General features: G+C 38.1%; 1 protein-coding gene across 5 annotated transcripts; it reads left to right on the forward strand.

Annotated features, from left to right (window-relative positions):
- Positions 1 to 6: 6 nt before the first annotated feature.
- Positions 7 to 25424, forward strand: ZC3H14 (zinc finger CCCH-type containing 14). Of its 5 annotated transcripts, none has more exons than XM_010583801.1 (17): positions 7 to 43; positions 939 to 981; positions 4262 to 4376; positions 7408 to 7448; positions 7796 to 7991; positions 8345 to 8765; positions 10660 to 10820; positions 11918 to 12018; positions 14673 to 14828; positions 16246 to 16320; positions 16779 to 16935; positions 18704 to 18927; positions 20539 to 20659; positions 22242 to 22378; positions 23388 to 23482; positions 24394 to 24500; positions 25169 to 25424. In XM_010583801.1, exons 1-17 carry the CDS (start codon positions 8 to 10, stop codon positions 25173 to 25175), a joined length of 2193 nt encoding a protein of 730 aa, XP_010582103.1. In that variant the 5' UTR covers position 7; the 3' UTR covers positions 25176 to 25424. The 5 variants fall into 5 exon arrangements, with proteins under 5 accessions (XP_010582103.1, XP_010582106.1, XP_010582105.1 ...); XM_010583804.1 differs by having other exon boundaries at positions 8345 to 8513; XM_010583802.1 differs by lacking the exon at positions 7 to 43 and adding an exon at positions 482 to 558.
- Positions 25425 to 25653: the final 229 nt, after the last annotated feature.

The following is a 25653-nucleotide window of genomic DNA, read 5'->3' on the forward strand; positions in this document are numbered from 1 at the left end:
CGCGACCATGGAGATCGGCACCGAGATCAGCCGCAAGATCCGGGTGAGAGAGAAGCAGCCGGGTCGCTCGCTCTCCGCCCGCGGCAGGGGCTCGACGCCGCTCGTGGGGGGCAGGCCCGGCCGGTGGCTGGGGCGCCGGGCTCCCTCCGGCCTCCCCTCAGACGCCGAGGTGGCGGGGCCGCTGCGGGCCCTGCACCGCCGAGCCCCCTTCCCCCGGCGGCAGGAAGCGGCGAGGTGAAGCCCCAGCCGGGGTTACTGGGAGCTCCCGCCGGCGGGCGGCCTTCGGCCTCGGGGCTCCCCGGGGAGGGGCACGAGCGGGAGAGCCGTTGTCTTGGGAAGCGGAGCCGGGGTCCTGCTGTACCCCGGAGGGCAGCTGCCATCTCTGCCCCGGAGCTGGAGTTCTCGCCCTGCAGCGGCCCACCTGGGACGCAGGCCCGGTACCGGGGGCCGCGCGGGAGAGGGAGCAGCCGCAGCCGGGCGTTCTGGTGTAAGCCGCCGTTACCGTCAGGTCTTGTCAGCTGCTCCCACTCAGCAACCACAGCTTGAAAATCCTGGCAGGTTTGGTTTTTTCTTGCTGAGCAGGGAATGACCTTTTATCAAACCATCCGGGATTCGTTTTCTTCGCACCTTATGAGCCCGGGTGGTCTCTGCTTAAAAAAAGGACAGCTGGGACCTGGAGGTTGTCTGGTAGCACCAGGAACTGGTATATAGGAAATACAGTAGAGAGCGTGAGATTCCTGGTAGTTCTTGCTATTCTGCTGTCAGTCCCTCGCTGTTACAACGTTCATCTCACAAGCAGTGGAGGATAGGAAAAATAGCATGTTAAACCAACCTGGTCAAACAGTTAATTGGACAAACTTTGCTAAGCCTCCCACCTTTTTTGCAGTTAGAAGTACTGTGTTGCTCCATCCCTTAAATGCTATTTCATTATTTTTTAGGGTGCTATAAAAGGAAAGTTGCAGGAGCTGGGGGCTTATGTTGGTAAGTGTTATTGTGTGTTTAGCAATCTTCTCTAGGCTCGTTGTTAGGTAGCAGACAACCAGCTAGTTAATGAAACAGCCTATTTACTTGTTATTACTTGTGTTACTCCATACAGAAGCCTTAAGCATGAGATGAGTTATCTGAAGTGCTGGACTAGTATGAAAGAAAAAGACTTACTTCATAAAATATGTATAGTCAAAGTGTAAGAGGAGGCAGTATGTGGACATCAGTGTATGAAGAACTAAAAGGAAATAACTAAGAAGGCTAACCATCTCCCCTTTCAAGGAGAAATGGTGGCAAGGGATTTGAAAGAAAAACAAACAATGGGTCTGTGAATATTTAAGGAAGTTTCTCTGAAGCACAAAGAGAAGCATTATATAAAGCAAGATCCTTGCAAATACAGCAGCAGTTACCTGTGACCCCTCTGAGATGGAGTCGGTCTTAGGCATCTTTTCAAGAGCCTTTTGAATTCAGGGTGAGACATTTGTCAAAATCAGGTGAAAGGATATTACTGTAAGACAGAGATAAGCTGTTTTAGGAGGTGGAAAGGCAATGTCAGAAACACGTAGGACAAATATGCAAAATGTAAGAGCTTGACTGTTAAGGGGAAAACTAAGAGCCACATTAAGCAAATGTTGATGAAACATATGTAACTGAATCTTAGAGGCAGGGTGGGATTTTATTTTGGATTGCAAGGAGGGAGAGTGATGAGCAGTGTGAATGTCTGGTTTTTTGTGGTTTTTGTTTTTTTTTTTTTCCTGAATCCAGGGTTAAATGGATATTGCACTTAAGAGCAGCTGATTTTTACAACAGTAAAAGTTAGTAACTTAACACAGTGTTCTGTTGGAAGCAGAATACCTCAGTCCTGCAACTGCCTTGTTGTCTGTGATACTTGGATTTCAGGTGAAGGAATTGAGAGCATAGTTCAGAGATCCCATGAGTTGCAGGACCAAGTTCAAAGTTTGTAGTTTGATCTTGAATTCATCTTATTTCCTATTTAAAGGGGCCACTGTATTTATGGAATCAAAATGTATTGACTCCGTAGAAGGGAGTTACCTACGAGCTGATGTTCTGAACTCAGCAGGTGCCAAGGAACCGTGATTAGAATTTTTTCATTATAAGGGTGTCTTTTTTCACCATCTCAAAAGTTGTCTTCTTCAGCAACTCATTTTTGGTTTTTTTTACTGTCATTCCAGGTTTCAAGTTTCTCAGTCCTTGATTTTTTGTTTGCTTTTTCCTGCATTTCTGAAAAAAATCGTTCTTTTCTCTAATACCAAGATGGTAATAAAATACTAGAATTCTTTGATTCCAACTATGGCTGATTATTCTTTCTCTGTTTTTCTTGTCTTTCTGTTTCCTGTATTCAGAAGGCAGTTCCCAAGACCAGCATATAATGTCTGCACTTCTTAGTCAGCTGCTGAACTTATTTAAATAACTTTGTATTCTTTATCACCAAGTCTGACTTCCCTTGGCCTCTTTTTTTTGTTTTTAGGCCACTGTTTCCATATTTCTGTCACTTGTCAGGTTTCTCTCCTTGACTAGAGTATTTTGGACAACTTTTCAAGTAATGTTTTTCAAAGACTCTCTGTTTCTTTCAGGTAACTGGTAAAAATCGGTTCTCCCTCATTCTAGCCTCTGTGAGCAACAACCATGCTTTTGTTTCATTCTGTAACTGCTAGTTCTTATCTTTTGAAATGTCTTCTACAAGACATATTGAAGCTTATTTGTTGTGTAGAACTTAACAAAGGAAAAATTCATATCTGTGAAGGAAAATAAAGGTAGTCGAATAGTCATTGACTATCAAAATTTTCAAAAGGCTGTAGTTTTGCATACAATTTAAGTTGGCATAAACCAACATAGTCACTGAGAGAAGGGTTTGTTTCTTTCTTTGTTGCTCTTATTGTACTGCTACACGTAATTGTGCTAACTTATGTTTTGATCTATACTTAAAGTATCATCTTCTTTACTTTATCATATGTTGAACCACCTGAGGAGCTGATCAGGTTTAAAAGTAGCTTGGCCAAAAAAAAATAATTCATTCTAAGTTCCTAGATGTGGGTATCCATCCATCCTGTGCAACTTGCAGTTTATATTAAAAAAAAAACCAAACAACCACCAAAAAACCCCTAGGGTTTATTTAGGCTAGGAATGTGTTATGTTGGAACACTTGAATAGTGATGGTGGAGTGCAGGTGCAATATATGAATGTTATTTCTGTAGTCTAAGGTACAGATGAATTATTTGCAAGACATAGAAGAAAGGAGATACCTTTGATTTGTATTTTGATTTCTGTTTAAGATTTTTCATTTTTTAGGTCTTTTTAATGTTCTGTACAGACTTAACTTGATGAAATGAGTACAGCTATGTTAGTGCCCTGGTTCAAATTCACAATTTGAAGCGGTTTTCCCAACTATCTTCACTTACTGTTGTTATGTGTATGTCATGGAGTGGTAATGGAGAGCATGAGGCATTAGATTAAACTGACTATATTGAAATATGTGCCTAAGAAGCATACCTAATGCCCTCGAGCAACAAATGCACCATTCAGTCCTTCAGCGTAGATCAGAGCTAAGCCAAAGTAAAAAGCCGAATACCAAACTCCCCAAACCCTTAATGTATTAATGTCAGAATCTGAGCACCTTCCTGTCCATTCTGATGAGTAGGCGTAACCTGTGTTGAGCGGTCCAGCAAGGGAATGCATTTCTCACTGTGTATGAAATTGCATAAGTTAGGGAGTTAAAAGAATCAGACTCTCAGGGTTGCTGTTCTTTTGTTTTGTTTTGGTTTGGTTTTTAGACGGAAAATCTGGAAGTTAATACAGTTTTGACTTGTTTAATGCACAAATCAGAAAGGGATATTTATCTGTTTGGTCTTTGTAACTAAAGGAAATTTGACAAGGATAAGGTGCTATATTTGGCAATATTTGAAGTGATGAAAATTGTAGATGGTTGTTAGTATTCAAGTAAAAGGATATAGGCAGCAGAGTGGCTTTCTTTTATCATGTCCTTTTTGTGTTTTATTTACTCACTTTTTAAATACTTTGATCTTATCTTCAGCTTATGCTCTTGTGAAGTTGCAATCTTTTATTCCTCACTCATTGCTGAAACTTGTATTGTACATCAGAGGAAATGAAAATCTTGTTAATTTGCTTACCTAATCCTCTGCCTGCAGAGCCTTTATAGTAGAACAGGAAAACAAATTCTAGTTACATGTTTAAGGATGTTTGCCATGTCTTTTATGATTTATTATACTTTAAAACAACATATTTCTCTTTCTGTTAGATGAAGAGCTCCCTGATTATATTATGGTTATGGTGGCCAATAAGAAGAGTCAGGAGCAGATGACAGAAGACCTTTCCCTTTTCCTTGGAAACAATACTGTCAGGTTTACTGTCTGGTATGTTTGTAAGCTGCTTGTCACACTTCTTATCAGTAATCAGGACTGCTTTCTATAAGTGAAACCGGAGAATTTAAGAAGTTACTTATTTTCCCATTGTGTAATTTACATTAATCAAAACTTTTACTTTGCAGGTCTAACAAGTAAATTATTTTTAGTCTGTCAACAGTTAGGCTATTGCAGTGATAAGTAAGTGGCAAAGGACTGGAGGGCTTACGTTTTTTGTTTGCTCGTAAGTCTAGTCAAATTTCTGAGTGAAGTGTGAAATGCTCAGGTAAGTGAGGGCCATATGTTGACTTAAAAAAAATTATTTCTGCAAAGCCTACTGTGAGCATGAGAGTGTTATTCACTGTAGTTAGATGTAAAATAGTTCTTCAAAGACAAACTTCTTTGCCTTTATGCTAATAGTGCTTCAGATTGCTGTTGTGCATGGGAATTACTATATCAGGACAGATGAGCAGTGGATCTAATTCTGTGTACAGTCTCTGACAAGGCTTAGCACCAAATGCTTAGGTATTCCCACCTCAGCCTGTTTATTTATTACCCCCACGCAGCTGTACAAAACAAAAGTAGAACCCCAGAATTATTGTGAGCAGGACAAATTAGCAACAGATTAACTCTTTCTAAACTTCCGACAGTGTGGATTAATTTATGCTATGCTGCATGACAGCCTTAGCCATTATATTTCTCATGCATTTTCTAATACTGAATTTGGCTTATAAACCTTTTAATTAACTCCATGTTTCAGAGTGTCCAAACAAATGTTTGAGTCCAGAGATTTTTCTTGCTTTCAGAGTTATGTATTTTTTCAAGTTAATCTTATTTCTGAGTCTCTAACGTAATATAGTTTTAAGGAACGTTATTTTGTTTTGTATAGATTGGAGAAATACTACATTTTTTCTGCTTTTTCAGTTTGCTTCCTTTGAAATTTTCATACTGACTGATTACAGTCACTTCCAGTATTTCTTCTGTGTGATTAGTCAAGTTCCCCTTCGTTTGGTTAGGAGCTTTTATGCTGTTAAATAGCAGAGAGAAACATTTTAGAAGTTGGGTATTTATGAAACCATAAACATTGACAAAAAGTGAAAATTAGTTCCACCTATTGCAATTCACTGTATTAACTATTTAAACTGATGTATTTCCATGTGACTGTTACTTGTATGGATATAATTTGAGTTTGCTTTCAAAATTTTCAATTTTTTACCTGCATTTGTCAAAAATACAAGAAAGGAGTGCAATTAAGCATGCACCCCTTTTTTAAAAAAGGTATTTATGTTCTTTGTTCCCTCTTGTGGCCTGCCTAGGCAAAATGTTTGGGTTTCACTGTATCAGTAAGTCATGCAGTTGTATTTCTCATAGTAGTTTTGGGAATCAGTTAGACAAATTAGTGAGGTTTACAAGTTGGTGAGGTTAACTCCAGTACTACGGTTTTGACTGAATCCTGATACACAGAAATAATGCAATAATATGTAGCAGAAAACACTTTTATGGCTTTGTAAATGAAACTAAAACTTTACTGAAAGAAATAATAAATATTTAGAGAAAGCAAATTTCAGCAGGGAAGAGAGATCAAGATTTTTTTTTTAATATATATTTAGAACTGGATATCAACTATATGTAGATATTATACCTCCTGCTGGTTTTGACACCTGTTTAAATTCTAAATGTAATGAGTCTTTTAATCTCAATTCAGTATCCACATTTGCTTATAAATACAAAATCAGTGTCAGAGTGCCTTGTCAGGTAACAAAGTAGGTATTGGTTAAAAGAATCGTGGAAAAGAAGACATGATGAAACCTATGCAATAAGCTGTAAGAGGACTCGTGGAAAAAAGTTAAATAGCATTGTAGTTGGGAGTTTTATATGCTTTTATTTCTTCTAAAGGCGACCCAGAATGTTTACATTCTTAAACATTGGGTCTCTGGCTAAATACAATACTCAACAAGGTCTGCCTTCCTTGGTTTGTCTCTGTAGCTGGTAATTAGGGGTCATCTGGCAAAAGTTTCACAGCAATTCTGTGGCAGACCTGGCAATCCTGCTGGTTGGCCAACACTTCTTACTCTGAACCGAGTGTCAGGTCACAGTTATCCAGAGGTCAGTGTGAAAACTTACATGCATCAGCAGAGTTCAGCTGACGAATTTTAAGAGTGTTCTAGTAAAAACTCACAAGGAGATGAGTATAAGCCTTCCTTATACTCACATGCAGTCTTACTTTTCCTAGTTTTCAATATGTTTTTGTTCCTTAACTCCTTTTTAATACTCAGTCTAAATTATGGAGATGCCCATGATCAGGTTTGAATTCCAAGTAGGATGTGCATTTAAGTGTTGGGATTTTTTTCTTTTTTTTTTCCTCCTCTTTCTTCTCACTGTAATGTGTATTTATTTTTAAATAGCCTTATTATTTTGTAGTTTTTTGATACTCTGTATTGCTTCAGCTTGGTGCCTTTTTCACAGGCAAACGGCAAATTCGTTACTTTGCTGAGATGTTTTTGCTCACCAATGCATCCAAAAGAATATTGTTGGTATATACAAAGCATGCTGAAAGAATTCTGAGTACATTCAGTGCTGCAAGTTGTATATTGTTTACATTTGTATTTAGAATTATGTTTAACTCTGCTGTGTAATTAAAGTTTCATACAGGAAGTAAAATTTTCAGCTATACTTTAGACTTCTAACTCAGGTTTTTTGAATCACTCCTTTTGAAGACATTTAACTCACACCATAGATTGTAGTGAAAGAGTGGAAAGTACTGGCTTTAATTATGTAAACCAACTAAATGCCAAGAATAAATGATGTGATGAATACCCTACCTGCATGTATGAAGAGTCACTGGAGGCAAGATACTTAAAGCCTCCCTTCTGAGGTTAAACATACAGCAGTTGATGGGAAGTGAAGTCTTAGATAAATGAGATGCTTGTAGCGGGGGAAAGGCAGCTGGTTTCTGAAAGATGATTATTCTGAATGTAAGTTAAAGTTCTTTTATTTCTCCTTTTTCTCTTTTGCTTCCTTCCCTGTCCCCCATCTATTTCAGGCTCCATGGTGTTTTGGATAAGCTGCGATCTGTGACTACTGGTAAGTAAGAAGATTAATTTTGAGTGAAAGTACGTTTATCTTTTCTGTGTAGTGTTGCATGTCTAATGAGCTTCAAAAAAGATCTGAGCTGACTGTTTTGTTAATTTTCAATTTATGGGTCCTGACTCTTTAGGAAATTGCTTAATATTTTGAGATAAAGAATTTATTTCTAAGTCCAGAATTTATTTCTGGGTGTTTTGTTGCTGATCTTTTCAGCTGAAACAGCTTTCAGCTTGTTGTGTTTTCAGATCTGTGCAATGTCTTGTTTGCATTTTCTTAGTTGCATTTACTGCAAAATCTGTATTGCTGTGCTTTGATGTAAAAATTAAAGGTACCTGTCTCCACAGAACCAACTAGTGTAAAATCTTCAGAATCTAATATCTTTGAGAGCAACCTTCCTTCCAGCAAAAGCAGTTCATGTGTGAGTGATGAGAGGAGGCGTGAGGATGTCTTGCCACCTCTTGCAGTTTCCAGCACTCGGACTGAAAGGAATGACTCAAGAGTTTCAACTAGCTCACAGGAACAAAAGAACACCGCTTCACGGTAATGCTTCTGGTTACTTACTAACACATGTTCAGACATTAGTAGTTGTGTGACTGTAGTAGCCATTCTGAAGAGCAGGGATACTTGGAAAGATCAAAGTAGTTTTGAACAGTAAAGCATTGCTACAATTTGTTGCATAAAAAATTAAATCAGGAATTTAGTTCCATTTCTTTAAGTAACAGATGGGCTTAGATTAATTAACCAAACTAAAAATAGTGATCAGTGTGTTAGATTTGTATAGACAGCAATACCTTAATGATTCTTCCCTGCTGGCTTTGTTTAAAAGACAGTTCTCATTTTCCAGAACTTTATTTTCAGATGAGTTAATAGTTGGTAATTTCTTATTTTATCAGGCAGTCTTGTGAAGATGGTCCTGCGTCCCGCTTAACATCTACAGTCAAGCCTTTGAGGGAATTGTCACCTTCTGAAGCTGTAATTGACATTAAACCTGAACCAGATGATCTAATTGATGAAGACCTAAACTTCGTGCAGGAGAATCCTTTGTCGCGGAAGAAACCTATTGTAACTGTAACTTACGGTTCTTCTCGTCCTTCTGCTGAAATATACCGACCACCAGCTAGCAGGAGTGCAGATGGCAATATACATGTGCACAGATTGTCGCAACAGAGCAACTTACAGGGGAGCTGGCAGTTAGACACACAAAGCTGCAGGTCTTTGGAAACAGGCCAGTTGTGCAATCCAGAAGCATTTGGCAGCTTAGCAGAAAGTTACAGACCCACTTCCAAACTTAGTGCCGATAAAGTAGGCAGTGAGGTTAGTACGATCTAAACTATTGCAATATTTTACACTTGCTAGGAACCTAAATGACTTTGTACACTTCCAGTAAAATCTTGACCTCAGAGAAATTGAAAGACTTCTGTCACTGATACCAGTAGGTTTGGGATTTCATTCTTTGGGTCCACTGATAAAAAGAGATTGCATAGCTTAACATCATCACCTGACAGGTTGCTGCATCTCAGAGTTAATTAGCTTGTACATCTTCATGCCATATTGGGTTGGACTAATGAGTTAGCACATCATGATGCACGTGATGAATCAGAAATAATAATTTTGATCTCTAGATCATTGGAACAGCATAATCTTCTGTAAGTGCTATGTAAATCTCCAGCTTTACACAGTTCCGTAAATCAGTATTTTTGGGATGCTGTTTATTCATACCTACGCTAGATATACATTGGTCTCTAAAGCGCAGATATGTTGCTTATTTGGATTATTATTATTATTATACTCTTTGGAACCACGGCCTTTAAGAAGTCTTTGGGATGGGTGTTGTACAAGGACAAGCTAAAAGGTGATTGCTGCCCTACATACTTTGGAGGCCGGACTAAGCCAGGCAGCGTGATCGTCCTAGCTGATAGTTTTAAGACTATCCATATGAAGCAGTTAAGAGCCCCTTGTGAGAGGAATGAAGATTGTTATGCCTGTTAACGTAACGAAGCAGGAATTTTACATACCTTGTATTCCAAGTGCGTCTGTGTTTGTTACTGCTTATATAGTTCTCTGTCTTTGCTACTACTTACCTAATGCTGTATAAAGGACAGTGAATTTTAATCAGAAATCTAGAATGCTTTACAAAGACATGTGCTGATGTCTTTGTTTTTTAAGATGGGGAAGTGAGAATGAGAATATAGTGATTTGTTTAAGGCTGTACATAAGCCATTGATGGATGACAGTCACATCTCTCCTTGGAAATGTTGAAGTCTTGTGATAATTTTCTTCTATTACTCTTTCATGAATAATGTCCAGAAGAGGGCTATTTCAGGAGCATTTCTTGGAACTGTGGACTTCTGCTGTATTCTGCCTTTTCTTAGAAAAGTTCTTGTGCTTTGGGAAGTTTTAAGTTTAAAAAGATCATTTCTTTAGGTATTGGTTTTCTTACTGTATGAATCTTCTGTAACAGTGTAGTCCAGGTCCATCTTCTAGGATATTTCTTTCTCCTTGGAGGATATAGGATCGTTTAAAGGGTCCTGTGTACAAACCTGGCATCCAGGTGCCTCATTGTGCTCCTGTGTAGTTCAGTGCTGAGTGGTGGTTCCTACAGAAATTATTGATGTGTGCTTTCTCCTATGCTTTCATGCAGCCTAGCATTTAAATTTGTCGCTGCCACATGTACTGTGGTGGTGAGTGGCTGTGTCAGAACAGACACCTTCCACTGCCTGAACTGGAACATCCTGGCTCTGCATAGCTATTAGTGTTCTTTGGAATACGTCAGCTTGCTAGAAATTAATCCTTACACTAATCTGAAATTAGAGTTGATGCAGAGGGGAAAGTAATTCATTCTAATTTCACTTTTCTGTATCAGACTTTCAACACGTGCATCTTGAAAGGTAGTATGAATTTCTTCGGAAAACACTTTTTCTGTAGGTGTTGGATAAATTGTCTGTACCTTAGATTTTTTTTCTTCTCCATTTCTAAATGTTATTTACAGTTACATTTTTAATGAAATGTTTCAATGTAAATATGTCTGATTTTCATGTTCTCCAGTTCTGTCACTTGTTTCTGCAGACAGTACAGTAGTCCCTAGACTCAAGCGACTGGAATGGAAGTTCTCCATCTTCTGGCTCTAGGTAGAATTGCAGTATTTTCTTTGCTGGCTTATTAATACATGTTTTATGCTAAATGAGTTGTTTTGGCTGCTGTATTGTAGGAAGAAAGCTCCAGGAAGAGACGGTTGCCTGTTGTAAGCTCAGTAGTCAAAGTGAAAAAGTTCTGTAATGATGGGGAAGATGAGGAGGAGGAGGAAGACTATGGATTGCGAACAGGAAGTATCTCCAGCAGTGTATCTGTACCTGCAAAGCCAGAAAGAAGGTACTTTAAAATCTCAGTGATTCTGTGTAGTTTCCAGAATGAATTTAATGAACAAAAACTTTGAAAGTGGAAGTTAGGGAAAACTGTTTGCAGTTTTGAAAATTGACAGTAAAAAAAAAAAAAAAGGCTCACTGAATTTTGTCTGTCTCACAACTCTGTGGGTGAGATGTCTGTTTATATGACTTTTTTTCCTCTGATTTTGTAACCTGTTTTTATTATTGTGCATAAGCTGCAATGGAATGTGAAATTTTACACTATCTGGCAAAAGAACATAAATGTTGGCATGTTTCAGACCAGGTATTTGATGTGGTGAAATAATTTTCCAGGAGTTTTAATTGCTTTGTTTTTACTTTGGGAATAGTTTTCAAACCAATTATCACTTGTTCTTTAAGGTGGTTTTAACATTTCAAAAGACTTGAGAGGTTTTTCCTTTTTTTCTGCTCCCTAATTCTGTCTGAATGTCAGGTGTCGGTCAGAGTACATCGGTGGTTTGTATCTGATTTTCAACAATGAAAGGAAGAACATGCAAACTATGGAAGAGATGGTTCTGCTGATCTGCAGTGCTAGTTTCTATAAGATTTGTTTTAAGCTAACACACTTTATTGAAATTATCTTCAGTGCCACAGCACATTTATCTGATTTAAACTTCCTTATTGTTGATGTTCAAAGACAAACAGAAACTTTTTTTACAACTGAGGTGTTTTTGATAGAGTCAGTTTTCAGCTGGATCTTACTCCCTGGGGCAGCTGGATAATTACTAGTGTCAACACAAATGTAGCAACAAATGAGGGGCAGAGGTGGGAGGAAAGGAATGGCACAGTTTGTGCCTTTCAGATGCAGCATGGTTTTACAGCAACTTAAACTGAGAGGTGAAATCATGCCTCTGGACTTCCATTTTTGAAAGCATTTTGTGGATCCCCACCCACTCAGAACAGATGAACAAGCTGAAAACAAATATAGATGAAGTGATTTTAGATGATTATTTTTTCTATCAGTATTATGCATAACTGTGTTAACCTGTTGAAATATCTGTTTAATAAGGATGCAGTTGCTGTTGCAATTCATGTACAATTAATTATTTTTTCTATCTTCCTTAGACCTTCATTGCCACCTTCAAAACAGGCCAATAAGAATCTAATACTAAAAGCAATCTCTGAAGCACAGGAGTCAGTTACAAAAACAACCAATTATTCCACTGGTAATTAGCATTATTTTTGTTTGTGCTAAGCAGTAATACTTCTAAGCCCTGTTTTATCAATCCAAGCTAAAGATAGTGCTTAGAGATAAAAGAGAATGTTAAATAGCTCATGTCAGTGATACACATAAGGGATTTTCTAAGTCCTGGGAACATTACATTGATCTTCAATGATGAATTGTGAAAGCATAAACAAGAGAGGAGAGAGTTCAAGCTAGTAAGTCTGTAAAGTTTATAGAGACAAAATGGAAGTGCCAGAAGTTTTCTGAAGTTAATAGTTGCCAAGGAGAAAGTGTTCAGTATTAGGCAGGTTGTTTGATCTAATTGGTTGCTCTTTTTTCCCTTTCTGCACTCTCTTCCTTCCTTCTGAGAGAGGAGGAGAAAAAAGGCCAACAGCAAAAAATCAAAATGCACTGGATATAGGTAATAGAAGTGCAAAATAACAAGCAACATACTGCTTGATATATCAGCATATATTGTCTTTAAACAGTGAGGCTGCATTTTTAGTTCAGTGGTTTTAGGTATTGAGTTGAGTTGATACAGATACTGAGCAGTTGCCTGTATGGAAGAATTGAGTTCTCCTAGCTAGGAGAGACTTCTGCTGAAGAAGGGCAAATCCAGCTGTTATCTCATGTTCTTTCATTTAATTGTGTGGTAATAAATCTAGTGTTGTCAGCAGGAAGCATTGCACATTGCATGGGAAGAAGCATTCACTATACAACCTAAGTAATGACTTTTATCCCATCTGGAGCAAGACTGAAAGCTATCCAAAATCTCTTGCCTGCTCTCAAAACCTGCAACCTAACTAAGAAACACGTATCTTCCTTCTACATTAACATTTACAAAATGGTCATTGTGAACTTCTTCCCTGTTTTCTTATTGTTGTATTTTCAAGGTTGCGCAGGTGCTGATAAGTAGATCTAAAGTCATGAGATGAGTATGGAGTTTTCTGTGTTCAAAGGCTCTTGAATTGGAGATGTCTATGCATATTAGAAGTGGGATAGAGAGTGAGCTTGTTTTAAAACAGAATGAATTGTATGGATGACTAATAAAGGTCATTGCCAAACTTGGAATTGAAGAAAAATTAAGTTAGAATAGTTCTAGTAAACTATTGAATTGCTTGACTACTTACAAAATATATTTCATACAGTAAATGAACTTCTAAAGGAAAATTATGCTTCTTCATTAATAGCAAATAATGTAAGTGCTTCCCAAGCATTAAGAGCTTGTCTTCATTCTAGATGGTAGGCAGAATGAGCAGTTTAAGAGATAGGAGCACTGATGCTCCTAAGTTCTGATGCCAGTTATCCCGCAAGGAGTGTTTATGGTGGAAAGAGCAGCAACGCAGGGAACAGTGCTTCAGGGTGATGCAGGAAGCTCTTTCCTGTAATATGGAGGGAAATAGAACATAGCCAGAAAACTTTAAAATCAGTTAAAACTATTGATTTTTAATAGTGGTGATCTTGTAGTTTGGCTTACCAACATGAGAATATTTCAGTGGAGAGACCAAAAAGCACCACTTTGTGGCGTAATACAGGCGTGATTTGTGAATTTTATCTGAAGTATCATGCAGGCTCTTCCACTTCAGAGGTAGTATTTCATGTATTTTTTAAGTACTTTGAATGAAATGTGGTAATAAGCTAGTTCGAAATACATAGGTAAAACAAAATGGTAAGATCGCAAATGACAAATCCAGTACTGTATGGTACCTTTTTAGTTGTATGTGTCAGAAGTTGAGTGCTGATGTGATACGCAGCCAACGGAAGAATATGCTTAGCTTTTCACAACCAATTCTGACAGTCTTAGCAGAAGGCAAGTAAAGAAGTCAACCTGTTGTCCTGCTATCCCCAAATTTCATGCTACAACTACCTGAAAAGAGGCCTACAAGTACCTGAAAGGAGGTTGTAGTGAGGTGGGTGTTGGTCTCTTTTCCCAAGTAACAAGCAATAGGATGAGACGAAAAGGCCTCAAGTTGCACCAGGGCAGGTTTAGATTGGATATTAGGAAAAATTTCTTCACTGAAAAGGTTGTCAAGCATTGGAACAGGCTGCCCAGGGAAGTGGTGGAGTCACCATCCGTGGAGGTATTTAAAAGATGTGTAGGTGTGGTGCTTAGGGATGTGGTTTAGTGGTGGGCTTGGCAGTGTTAGGTTTTGGACTCAATGATCTTAAAGGCCTTTTCCAGCCTAAGGGATTCTATGATTCTGTGATTCTGCTGTCATTGAGTTTTATATTCTATTTGCAAGCACCTTAGCATAGGGTAGCTGGCACGGTATGAAAAGTACACATTGATAATCTGTGATTATTTATATGAAAGGTGGAATGAAAAGTGATTTCAATACCATAAGAAAGTACCAAATTAATTATGTGTAGAAGTAGATGAATGAATACTTTGCTGATGTCTCTCTAATTCTTCTCATGCTGTTTTGTCTTACAAGTAGAGGTGCCACTCACAGAGTGCTCTATGCACATGCACGAATGTGCTTTCACACTAAGAATTTTGCAGGTAGCTGAAGATGATTTTTGTGGAGGCAGATCCTTGGGATTTTATGTGTGTGTGTGTGTAGGAATTTGAGAGTTATTTTAGTACTATATGTAAAAATAATATTGTTGTGTGATTGGGTTATATGCAAATGTTTTACCATTGTCTCTTTAAAGTTCCACAGAAACAGACTGTTCCAGTTGCACCAAGAACTCGAATTAGCCCAGAAGAATCCCAGTTAGAAGTAATCCATGTGCAAAACAGACTGCCTGCTCTGAGTTCTCAGCTTCAAGTAGAAGAGCCAAAGGAGCAGACAGTTGAAGGAATTCAAGGTCATCTGATAATGTTTTTAAAAATTTATACCAGGGAATGTCATTTTACAACAGGCTGAGCAAAGAAAAGAAATGCTTTTAATTTTTAATACACACACACACAACCTCAGAGAAATTAATCAGTAAGGAAAGGTGGTAAAGCATTCAGGCATATCACTGAAGAATAATTTTGCATAAGCAAATGCAGTAAGCAAATATATCATTTATATTGGGATAACGTCTCTTTTCCCCATCCTTTGCATTTTTTTCCTTAATATCTTGTAGGAGTAATTCTGTCATAAAGCTTATGTGAGAGAGTTAAGATACTTTACATTTGCAGCATATGAAGTATTAAACGATTCTTTCTGACATGTTGTTACCACACAGATAGTTTAAATGTTTTATTTTTTTGTGTAAATATTGGAGTACTGTATTTGCTGTTACAGGACAGTTGATACCAGTATAACTGTGTGAACAGTAAGCTTTGTTTTTACTTCTGTTATGAAACTCCCAGAGGAAAATGGCATAACATATAAAGGCAATCAAAGTATCTTTTCAATGTGATTTTGTTACAAAAAAGTGTATGTGTGTGTGTGTGTGTGCATGGCAGCTACAAGGAATCATAGAAATAAGTGGAAAAACACTTCTGTAAGAAGAAGTTAGTTTACTCTTGCTAAGTGTTCAGATATTTAGTTTGGTGAGTAAAATTTGGTTTGAGTAGGATCTTTGTTACATCAGCTCACAGTCATTGTTAAGGAATGGTACACATTCGTTATTAAAAAAAAAAACATATTTTTTTCAGTCTCTTATTTCTCATACAGATGTATTTGGAATATTTCTGCCAACATAAAATAGTTGGAATTGTATCTGTAAAGTACGTAAGAAGCTTTATCAGTCTTTGAGTTAATGTACAGAAAATATTTATGCTAAGTATTTTTGCTTTTGCCATTGAAATGGAAATGACAGCTTGCTTAGGAAACCTACAGAAAGCAAATACAATTTTTTCAAAACATAAGTTAAATGTAGAACAGTGCTACTCTGATTTGTTTCGCCTCTTTTAAGAAGACTATAAAGTAGTCCCTTGTAGTTAGCTGCTTTCCTGTGTGTGTGTTCTCTGAATAGTCAACACCTCTACAAATGAGGAGGAAGAACTTGGTCTTTATAAGTTGCTGTACCCACAGACCTAATTTGCACTGAGCAATGATTATGGGAAGGACTAGAGTCTTTCAGTATTTAGATTTTGCCATGCCATCTGGCTGGAGAAAACTTGTTACTGTTTCTGAAACAATGAGAAAGGGGTTCATAACAATGAGAATGGCTTCTTTTTGGGTTGTTTTGTTTTGTTTTGTTTTTTAATCAGAGGCATTAGAAGAGTATGCTTCGGGTCTTTAATCTATAGTTTCATTTTGACATGCTTCTAATTACTGGGTTTTTTTAGGAGCTGAACAAAAGGAGCTCTCTTCCCGGCTCCAGATTGATCCTGTGATTGAAGATACCTTGCAAGTGACTCAAGGTTAAGTCTTGTGTTCTTCTATTCCTAAATAAAAATTGCTGGTTTTCAAATTGAACACTACTGGTCAGTGAATGTTAAAATAAAACTTGCTTTTCAATTAATTATACTGATTTCTAATGTTTTCTAGTTTCTACATCTCTAAGGAATAAAAGTGTAATGTCACTAGGTGTTCAAAGTGTAAGAGATTTTGGGGGTATGTGGACCCCCTTCAATGCTGTTTCAGCACAGCCGTTACAGTAACAGAAGCTTCCTGGTCTGGCCTAATATGGCCTGTGGCTCCTGCTGATACACTTCTGTGGAATAAGCAAGGAAGTAAAAATGTTTTTGGAAGCTACTAGTTAGAAATGAAAACAAAATAAAATCAGCTTATCAGCAATGTAAATTGATATTAAAAAGTGTGCTATAAGTTAAGAGTACAACCTTATTTTTCTCTTCTATGTATTTTTCTCCCAATTCAGATTACTATGATGCAGAATCTATGGTCCATACAGATACTAGGTCATTTATCCTGAAGAAGCCCAAATTATCTGAGGAAATAGTGCTGCAGAATCAGCAATTGGGAAAGAGGGCTACAGAGGCAATACGAGTACTCTCAGGACGTCTAATACAGACACGGTAAAAAGTTATTACTTTTAGGACTGTTACTAGTCAGAATGCTTGTTTGTGATGTAGATGGAATCATTCAGTTGTACTTGTGCTTTGTCAGTCCAGTCAGGATCTGTGACATCATGGAAAATGGACTGACATTGAATAGCAGAGGAAAAAAAGCAGGGACAAAAAAACCTGCCAGAAATCCTTCTAAATGGAAGATAATTTCCAAACTGTAGCTTGAGCATGTCTTTGATTTGCAAGAAAGATGAAGAAGGAACTGAAAAGTACTGTTCTTTTTGTCATAGCTGTTCTGATTTCTGAAATCTTAGTTAAGTAATAATTTTGCTTAAATTGCCTTTAGTTTTACATCTGTTTCACCCTGAGATTACAATATCTTAAGAAATGTCTTTTAACGCAATATTGAGTATGGTGGATCCTGAGCTCTCAGTGCTAGAAGGAAAACAGCACATTCTGCATGCAGGTAGCTCAGTGCCTGTAAGCCAACAAACAGTTAAGTGGCATGTGGGACAAGTCATTTAAAGCTCCTTACTGGTGAGTTTGGCCAAGAGAAGTTTAAAGTTCATGTCAGCTTCAAATGATGTGTTGTGGATGTTTTTTCATTTCCCCAAACGAACAATGGCCAGTGTACAGTCATTTTTTAACTTGTTAAAGGCCTTGATAGTTCCTGCTACCAAATAGTTTTATGTATCTTACCCGTTAGAGTTAAAAACCACCCAACAATGTGATGTACTTCATCACTGCGGGCCGCTGTGTTTGAGAAACTGCTAATATTTCCTTTCTTTGAGTGGCTTTAAACAACCGGTGTTAATTAAAAATAAAACCAACAATGAACAAACAAACCCAAAAGGATAACCTCACAATGCCACAGTTGAAAACTGTGACTGTGCTACAGGAGAGTGGTAAATTTCTGCATGTGAATAGGTCAATTTCTGACTCCTTGAACCTGAAAGTTCTGGCTAGTGATGTTTTTAATGTGTTGTTTTTCTCTCTTCTTAAAGGCATTTCACACTGTAGTTGCTTTTAGCCTAATTTCACAGAGAAGCAGAGTTTATACCATCACTGCTTGTCAAAGATGACAAAGCCATAGTGTCTTTCCAAATATTTAGAATCACAAGCTGTTCAGGAAATCCCTTGGGTGAAATGGGTGAGACGGTGGCAGATTGGAGAAAATGTATGCACCCCCTGTTTTTATACTCCCTCTTTTATCCACGTTGACTACTGTCAGATGCAGGATACTACGCTAGACTGATCTTTCGATCAGGCTGAGCATCAAAGTTCTTGGTGTCAGTATTTCAATTCTCTCTTCCTAGCCCTAAAGGCTTTTACACCCACTGTTTCATAATGTGCTGCTCAGTATTTTTGAGGAGACACCTGTTCTGTGTGTTAAAAGGTTCGTGATTCCAAGAATTTTATTTATGTTGACTTTTTTTGTCTCAAAACTGTAAATTCCTCAAAAGATTAATCACTTTCCTTTATTTAACTGTGTCTGTAAATGAGCTTTCGGATCTGTCTGTTGACCAGAATGCAACAAACTGAAATGTACCTGCCAAATTCTCTGCTGTATGCCATTGAAAGCTGTATTTCTTGTTAGTGCTTCAGGGAGACTAGAAGGCAAACTTAACTGGAGTACATTATTAGTAGTATTAAGGTTTGTTACTGCGTGACTCTCCATAGATTAGCTTGCACTACTTTTAGTTACTAGTGCAGCTCATTTTTACTCAAACCTCTTGAGTCAGAAAATCTATTTTTACTACATTTCTTTGTTTGATAGAGACCAGCTTGCACAGCCAGAGAAACCTGCTAGTCCCAAGTTCATCGTGACTCTGGATGGTGTGCCCAGTCCACCGGGATACCTTTCTGATCAAGAAGAGGAAGATATGTGTATAACTGAAGGATTAAAGCCAGTTATCCAAAATATGTGTGCCGGCAAAGGATTAAAAGGCCTTCGGGCACAGCAGATGCAAATTGTAACCAGGCAGCTAGAGGGCTGTGATGGTAATTATGCTTACCAACAGGATCTAACATTAATGTGGTGGTTTGATTGTGGATAGAACTCTTGGATATATCATTCTTAAGAAATCAAAGTGATGGCATTTATTCTTCAAATTAGAACACTCTTCAGGCAAATGAAATGTGGTAGTTCAGTGGGGCCATATCTTTAGAAGCCTTTATCTTGGTAAACTAGAGCAATACGGCACACAGGTAATTCTCCACACATCTCAGCATTGGTAAAATTTGGGGTTTTTCTTTTGAATATGTAGTTTGTCTTCATTGCCAGAAATCTGCACTTCTGGTTGACCCATTATCATTTGTCCCCATGCTGATGGGCAGGAGATTTTATGATGAACATTTTGCTGTGCCTTGAACTTTAAAAAAAAAAGTCAGGTGGTATTAATGCTTCTGTCTAGATTTGTGATATCAAAAGGAGCCTGTTAAGTATAAGGTGTTGGTAGAGTCAAGTTGCTAGAATCTCTGAAAGTAGAACTTAAACAGTATATGATTTTGACTTGAAGATTTGTATATTCAGGATACCTTTTGAATAACATGGGAAATTGCTTGCTGAAGCCTATGTTTGAATTGTTTAGAATGCTGACATGATGTTCAAAAATAGAGAGGATATTGTTTTGTCATAGACCTGTTGAATATGTGCCTTAAGGTCATGCTTGGATTCTTTTTTTTCTTTTTCTTTTTAGTTTTCTTATGAAAATAAAGACCTTTATTTTCCATAGTAGCAGAGCACCTAAATTTTCTGAACTAAATAAAGAATAGTTTATCAGCAGTCCTGGAAAGCTTTGAAAAGCCAAAGGTTTAGGCAGATTTTGGAAAATAAGACAACAGTGAAGGTATATGCTTAATTGCCTGAATTTGCAGAATGAGGTTTTACAAATAATGTTAAATAAGAGAAAGTCAAAGTCCCAGGTTCATGTAAGAGTGGTGAAGTTATTGAATGTTTCAGCTTGGAGTTTCTTAAAATACTTTCTGGATTGGAGTCTGGGTTCAGGTAACTGAAGTGAATCTGGTATCTTTTTGAGCTGATTACACAGAAGTGGTTCTTTTTTGTTGTGTGCCCCCATACTAATAAATCATATCTGATTAGTGTAAAAATTGATTTCTTACTTTATCTCTTGAAAAATTTTCTGGAGCCAAAAATATCTTGGAGAAAGGAAGCAGAGCTATTATTAACACATGGCTCAGCAGAACAGTCGTAACTAAGGTTCAGTTGAAGAATCTTTGTCTTGTCTGATCAAGATCTGGTCTGTTTGACTTTCACACCTCAATTTGGATTTGTGAAGAAAATTAATTTCTTTTGCTTCTAAACAGTAACAAGTTTGATCTTTTGTCACCAAAAGGCAGCTCTCAGTCCAATATTATGACTTCTTTCACTTTGTAGTTTTCGAAATTTTCTTCAGGTAATATGATTTTACATAAATTTTTGCTGTCATGGCTTTCTTTGATTAATAAATGGCTTATCAAGAACTGGGTTAAAAGGAGAGAGAGAATAGGAAATATTGTGAATTTCAGTTGTGCTGTATTGTGTATGCCAAATTGCATATGGAATCATAAAGGTCCCAGCTTGTTTTTTTTTCTTTTTTCTTTCCTTCCTAGTGGACATGGAACAGTTAAATGTGCTGCAAAAACAGGAGAAGGTGCTTGAGCGCTGCAAGTACTGGCCTGCCTGTAAAAATGGAGATGAATGTGTGTACCATCACCCCACTCTACCTTGCAAGTGAGTAGTGCAAAGCTCATCCACTTGACATCTTATTTTTATTTTGGTGCTACAAATTTCCCTTCTGTTAGTAAATATTCCAGGGCAGCGTAAGTCTGTTAGGGTAGGATTGGAGCTAGATTATCACACTGTAATTTCTTCTGTTTTCCTCCCATCTACTGTGTGTCAGAATACAGTGATGTTTTCAATAAGTAGAGTCAAAGATGTGCTCATGCAGAACAAAGCTTAGTTCGGCATTCAGGCTGGTGGTTTTGTGTTGCTTAGAGATGTGGGAATTGGTGTCGTCTTAAAACAACAGGCACTCTTCTGCTCGGTGTCAAAATGCTTTTGAACATGTTAGGGTACTGTTACATAGTAATGCAGTGATTTTTTTTTTAAATTTTTTTTATTTGAAAGCGTTGTGGTTTAATCCCAGCCAGCAACCAAGCACCACACAGCTGCTTGCTCACTTCCCCGCACCCAGTGGGATGGGGGAGAGAATCAGAAAAAAAAAGTAAAACTCGTGGGTTGAGATAAGAAGGGTTTAATAGGACAGAAAGGAAGAACGTAATAATAATAATAATAATAATAATAATGATGATTATGATAATAACAATAATATGACCACAATAATAACAAAAGAATTGGAATATACAAAACAAGTGATGCACAATGCAATTGCTCCCCACTCACCCACCGATGCCCAGTCAATTCCCGAGCAGCGATTTCTCCCTCCCCCCAGCCAACTCCCCCCAGTTTATATACTAGTCATGATGTCCATCGGTAGGAAATATTCCTTTGGTCACTTGGGGTCAGCTCCCCTGGCTGTGTCCCCTCTCAACTTCTTGTGCCCCTCCAGCCTTCTCGCTGGCTGGGCATAAGAAGCTGAAAAATCCTTGACTTAGTTGTTGCTAAGTAGTGTTTATACTAAAAACATCAGTGTGTTACCAGCATTCTTCTCATACTAAATCCAAAACATAACACTATAGCAGCTACTAGAAAGAAAATTAACTCTATCCCAGCTGAAACCAGGACAGAAAAAAAAGGTTAACTCTTGAATGTGCACTGTGCCTTTGACTTCTCTTCCACAAGCAGCAACAGTCTAGAAAAACAATTTCTGTTTTGAGATAAATGTTACCAGATTGGGTAGTTTCATTTACTCAGACATTTGAATTTGCTTTTAAAATCTGGTAACTAAATTCAAAATAACACTTTCTCTTCGGTGAATGAACCACGTACTTAGGGAATTCTGTGCCCCTCTGGGTGAAGGTCTGAATTCACAGTGCCTTTGCCGCTCTGCACTGCATGCTAAGAATAATGTGTCTTAGCTTGCAACAAGTAGCTTGCTACCAAACTCCACTGAGTGTGAGGCAGTTCAGTTATTTAATGCATGTAAAGAGTGTCCACAGGGAAACTGAATATAGATCTGCTCGTGTACAGCTAGTACACTACACCCGCATGTCCTGCTTTGGAAGTAACCAACACAGGTGCGCAAGCCCTCTTGTAGTTCTGGCTTTCTGTGATATTCTGGCTTTCAGGTGCAACAGTTGCTTGGGGATTTTGCTCTGAGTATGGGCTTATGACTCAATTTCTTTTCCCTCAGAGTTTTTCCTAACTGCAAGTTTGCTGATAAATGCTTGTTCATCCATCCAAACTGTAAATACGATGCAAAGTGCACTAAGCCAGACTGTCCTTACACTCATGCCAGTCGACGAACCCCCCATCCATCTCCTAAACCAGGTGAGCATCTCTTGTTTTTCTGAGCTTTAAACAAAAGCGCTGAAGGGAGAACAGTGTATTTAGAAGCAGAAACTGACAGTGGTGAAAAAATAATTTTTTGCTTGATTTGACTTAATTTTCTTTCAACTCTTAATGCTAGATGCAGAACAATAATCCAGTGTTACTGCAAAAACTGTTATCGGAAAAATCCCTTAATGCTCTCATGCAAGAGTCCATAAGAAATCTCTGTAAGGCCAAAGTGGTGACTTGCACAAGTAGTCCCTTCTTCTGGAGGGATTAGCTAGCATTGCAGTTTTACTCAAATTTGTTTCTTAAATTGGATACATGTTGTATCAAGAGCTTGTTTCTGTCTTTGTATGAACATTTTTTTTCAGTGGCACTGTAGGAGTTAACTTTATGTAATGATGAGGTTACCCAGTGAAGGCAATAGCTGTTTTTGGATTACGGGTTGGTATTCCTGAGGCTTTGAACAGTGCCAAGGTGGAGGGCCTTTACTCCACTGAAGTCATGCTCCTCAGGAAGTGGTTTAGCCCTTAGTCATATTACCGTGCAGTGTTGTTACTTTGCCAGAAGGCAGAGTACAATGAGCTTATCTCCTGTACCATTTCCAGCAGCTCCTCTGTATTCCTGGAAAGTGCACAGCCAGCACTTTTCAGCCCAGTTAGCTTAAACAGGCTTGCTGCTGTCTAAACTTAACTTTTTAATTTCTCTGCCTACTGTAACCTCTGCTTAATTTGTTGGAAGTATTGCCATGGCCAGGGTACCTTCTGTCCTGAAATGGTGAAGAATCAAGACTAACGATTACCTGATAGTCTTGTTCTTATCCCAGGATGAGATCCACATAGTGCATTGTGATAGGCTTCCTGCATTTCTTGCAGAACTTTGGTGTATTGTAAAACATAATTTCTTGCAGAAGGATTGATATATTTAAGTTTGCGTGGAGCTATATTAAAAAAGCAATTTATTCTCATCCAGGCTCACTTCCTGTTCTTTTCTTTTCTACTCTTAGCACCACTACCCACACCATCTATATCCTCCAGTAGTCCGCTGTGCAAGTTTTTTCCTGCTTGTAAGAAAATGGAATGTCCATTTTACCACCCAAAAGTAAGAATTATCTCCTATCTCTTCCCTTCGTTTCTAGAAAGACACTTGAAATATGTTACTTTGGGTCAGGAAATGTCACTAGCATTTCACACTTTTTGCTTTTACTTTTTCACATCATAACTTTAGCTCAGAAACAGAATGTGCAATAGCAGTGACTTAAAGAATTTGGAAAATGGTATTTTTAAATAATCTTTCTACCAGATGCTTCTGGGGAGTTTCAAACATGCAGCCAGCCATAGCGCTTGTCAAAAACCTGCCCCACCAGGATGTTGGGAGCAGAGGGGGAGGACATCTTGTAGCCTATATGGAAGGAATATGTTTCAGACTCTTGACTTTTCATTCAGATATGCTGCAATATACAAGAACATTAAAGACTGCCCAGTTACCCTGGAGTATATTAATGTAATTTATACAGTACAAGAGTTTATACCTCCGGTACTTCTATACTACAGAATCGCATCCCTGTATATTCTTATGCCAGTAAATTGAGTGCTTTTTCAAGCCCTAACAATGCTGAAATGCACTGGGTCCCCCAGACTCTGTTCCCAGATACTGTTAGCCAGTATCTGGCTTTTCCTCTGTCTTTCAGATAATGCTGTCATGCTCCTAACTTGTGCCCACAGATGAGTTGAAACTGAACTCTGCAAACCCTTAAAAGCAAAGGAACTTCCACCTGTCAGTGCAGTGGCAGTTTTGGAGCATCTAATTCATAATTAATGCTTTTGAAAAAGGATTTCCTTCTGTCATTGGGTTGAACTGACTGCAGTAGTCTATGAAGCTGTTGATTCAATTAGCTATTGGATATGTCATATAGGAATACAAATCTGCATGTAACACATTCTAGGTTAGCTTGTTCAGGAGTTCAGGTAGCCAGCTTGGAGCAGCCTCTTCTGAAATGCTTTCATTTTTAGCATTGTAGATTTAATACCCAGTGTACAAGACCAGACTGCACTTTTTACCATCCAACTATTGCTGTACCTCCACGCCATGCCTTGAAATGGACTCGAACTCAAACCAGGTGAGATACATTTCCCCCCCCCCCCCCCTTTTTTTTAAAAGATTTTATTTTTCTCAGGTTTAGAGTGTACGTATGTTGTGACTTATGTCACTAATGTAATTTTACTCACAGGAGTAGTGTGTGTGTGATGAACAATGAAGATTGTATGAAGATACCTGTTACAGGCATCTTTAAAGAGAACTCTGTACTGTTTGGTTTTAGTAGTATAAACATTAACTAATGTGATGAAACCCTGAAAAAACAAGTGCCCTGCAGCTAGGGTATGGCAGAGTTGCTGGAATCCTGATCTGGACGCGTTGTGTTTACTGAGTTTTATTTGAAAAAAGCTGAAAATCCAACATCAGCTTTTCTTTACCATTGCTTTATCTTGCATCCAAGCTGTCTTCTCCACAAAATGTTCAGATGTTTCTCAGAGTGTTTCTGGCAGAACAGCTCCCTCGGGTCATCTGTCCATGACTTCATAAACCAGTAGCAAACTTCCCAAAGCTGCAGTCATTGGCCTGTCTTAAAGATAGTCAAATCATGTGAGCCTTTCTCTCCAACTAATCTCATCTGCAACGGTCTTAATCATTGCAGGGGTAGGATGCAAATCAGTTCTCACATCCTCTTTACAGAGTGGCAGGAGTGTTACCTAAGTAAAAGTGAATTGTTTGTCTCTTTCCCCTCAGTGAATGATCCTGATACAACCTCAGACTGAACTTTGCCTCCTTTGGACAGTAGTAGAAAGGAAGATAACCGCCAGGGGCACAGGATGTTAGAAAAAATCATGCATTTTGAACTTTTAATATACATTGCATACTTGAAGTGTCTCCAGTTTTCCAAGTTTGTAAGTTTGAGCAATTTTACATTTTTTTTACGCTGTAAGAAGAAAATGTCTGTGTAAGAGAAGTTTTACTTTAAATTCCATTAAAAACTTTCAAAGCACATTTTGTGTTCTGTTTGGGTAATGTTTCTTGCTTAAGATTAGGTGTGTTGAAGAAATAAGTAAGTAAGTGTGTCATCAGAAGGACTTAGAAAGCTTATTCTTGTAGTCAGATCATATGGGAAATGTTTGGTACAATGCATACAACTGAACTGATGTCCTGGCAAACAGCGACTGAACTCTTCACACACTCACAGGGAAAAAGCAAGTAAATGGTTTGTCTTTTGAGCG

This window comes from Haliaeetus leucocephalus, unplaced genomic scaffold (genome assembly GCF_000737465.1).
Source record: "Haliaeetus leucocephalus isolate CR32 unplaced genomic scaffold, Haliaeetus_leucocephalus-4.0 Scaffold932, whole genome shotgun sequence".
Lineage (NCBI taxonomy): Eukaryota > Metazoa > Chordata > Aves > Accipitriformes > Accipitridae > Haliaeetus > Haliaeetus leucocephalus.

What these genes read in the sequence shown, in the direction of transcription:
- ZC3H14 (XM_010583801.1), top strand. Translation starts at nt 8, where the DNA reads ATGGAGATCGGCACCGAGATCAGCCGCAAGATCCGG. An exon ending in ACTGTCAGGTTTACTGTCTG is followed by an intron (nt 4,377 to 7,407) that starts GTATGTTTGTAA and finishes CATCTATTTCAG; the next exon opens with GCTCCATGGTGTTTTGGATA. An exon ending in CCTGCAAAGCCAGAAAGAAG is followed by an intron (nt 10,821 to 11,917) that starts GTACTTTAAAAT and finishes TATCTTCCTTAG; the next exon opens with ACCTTCATTGCCACCTTCAA.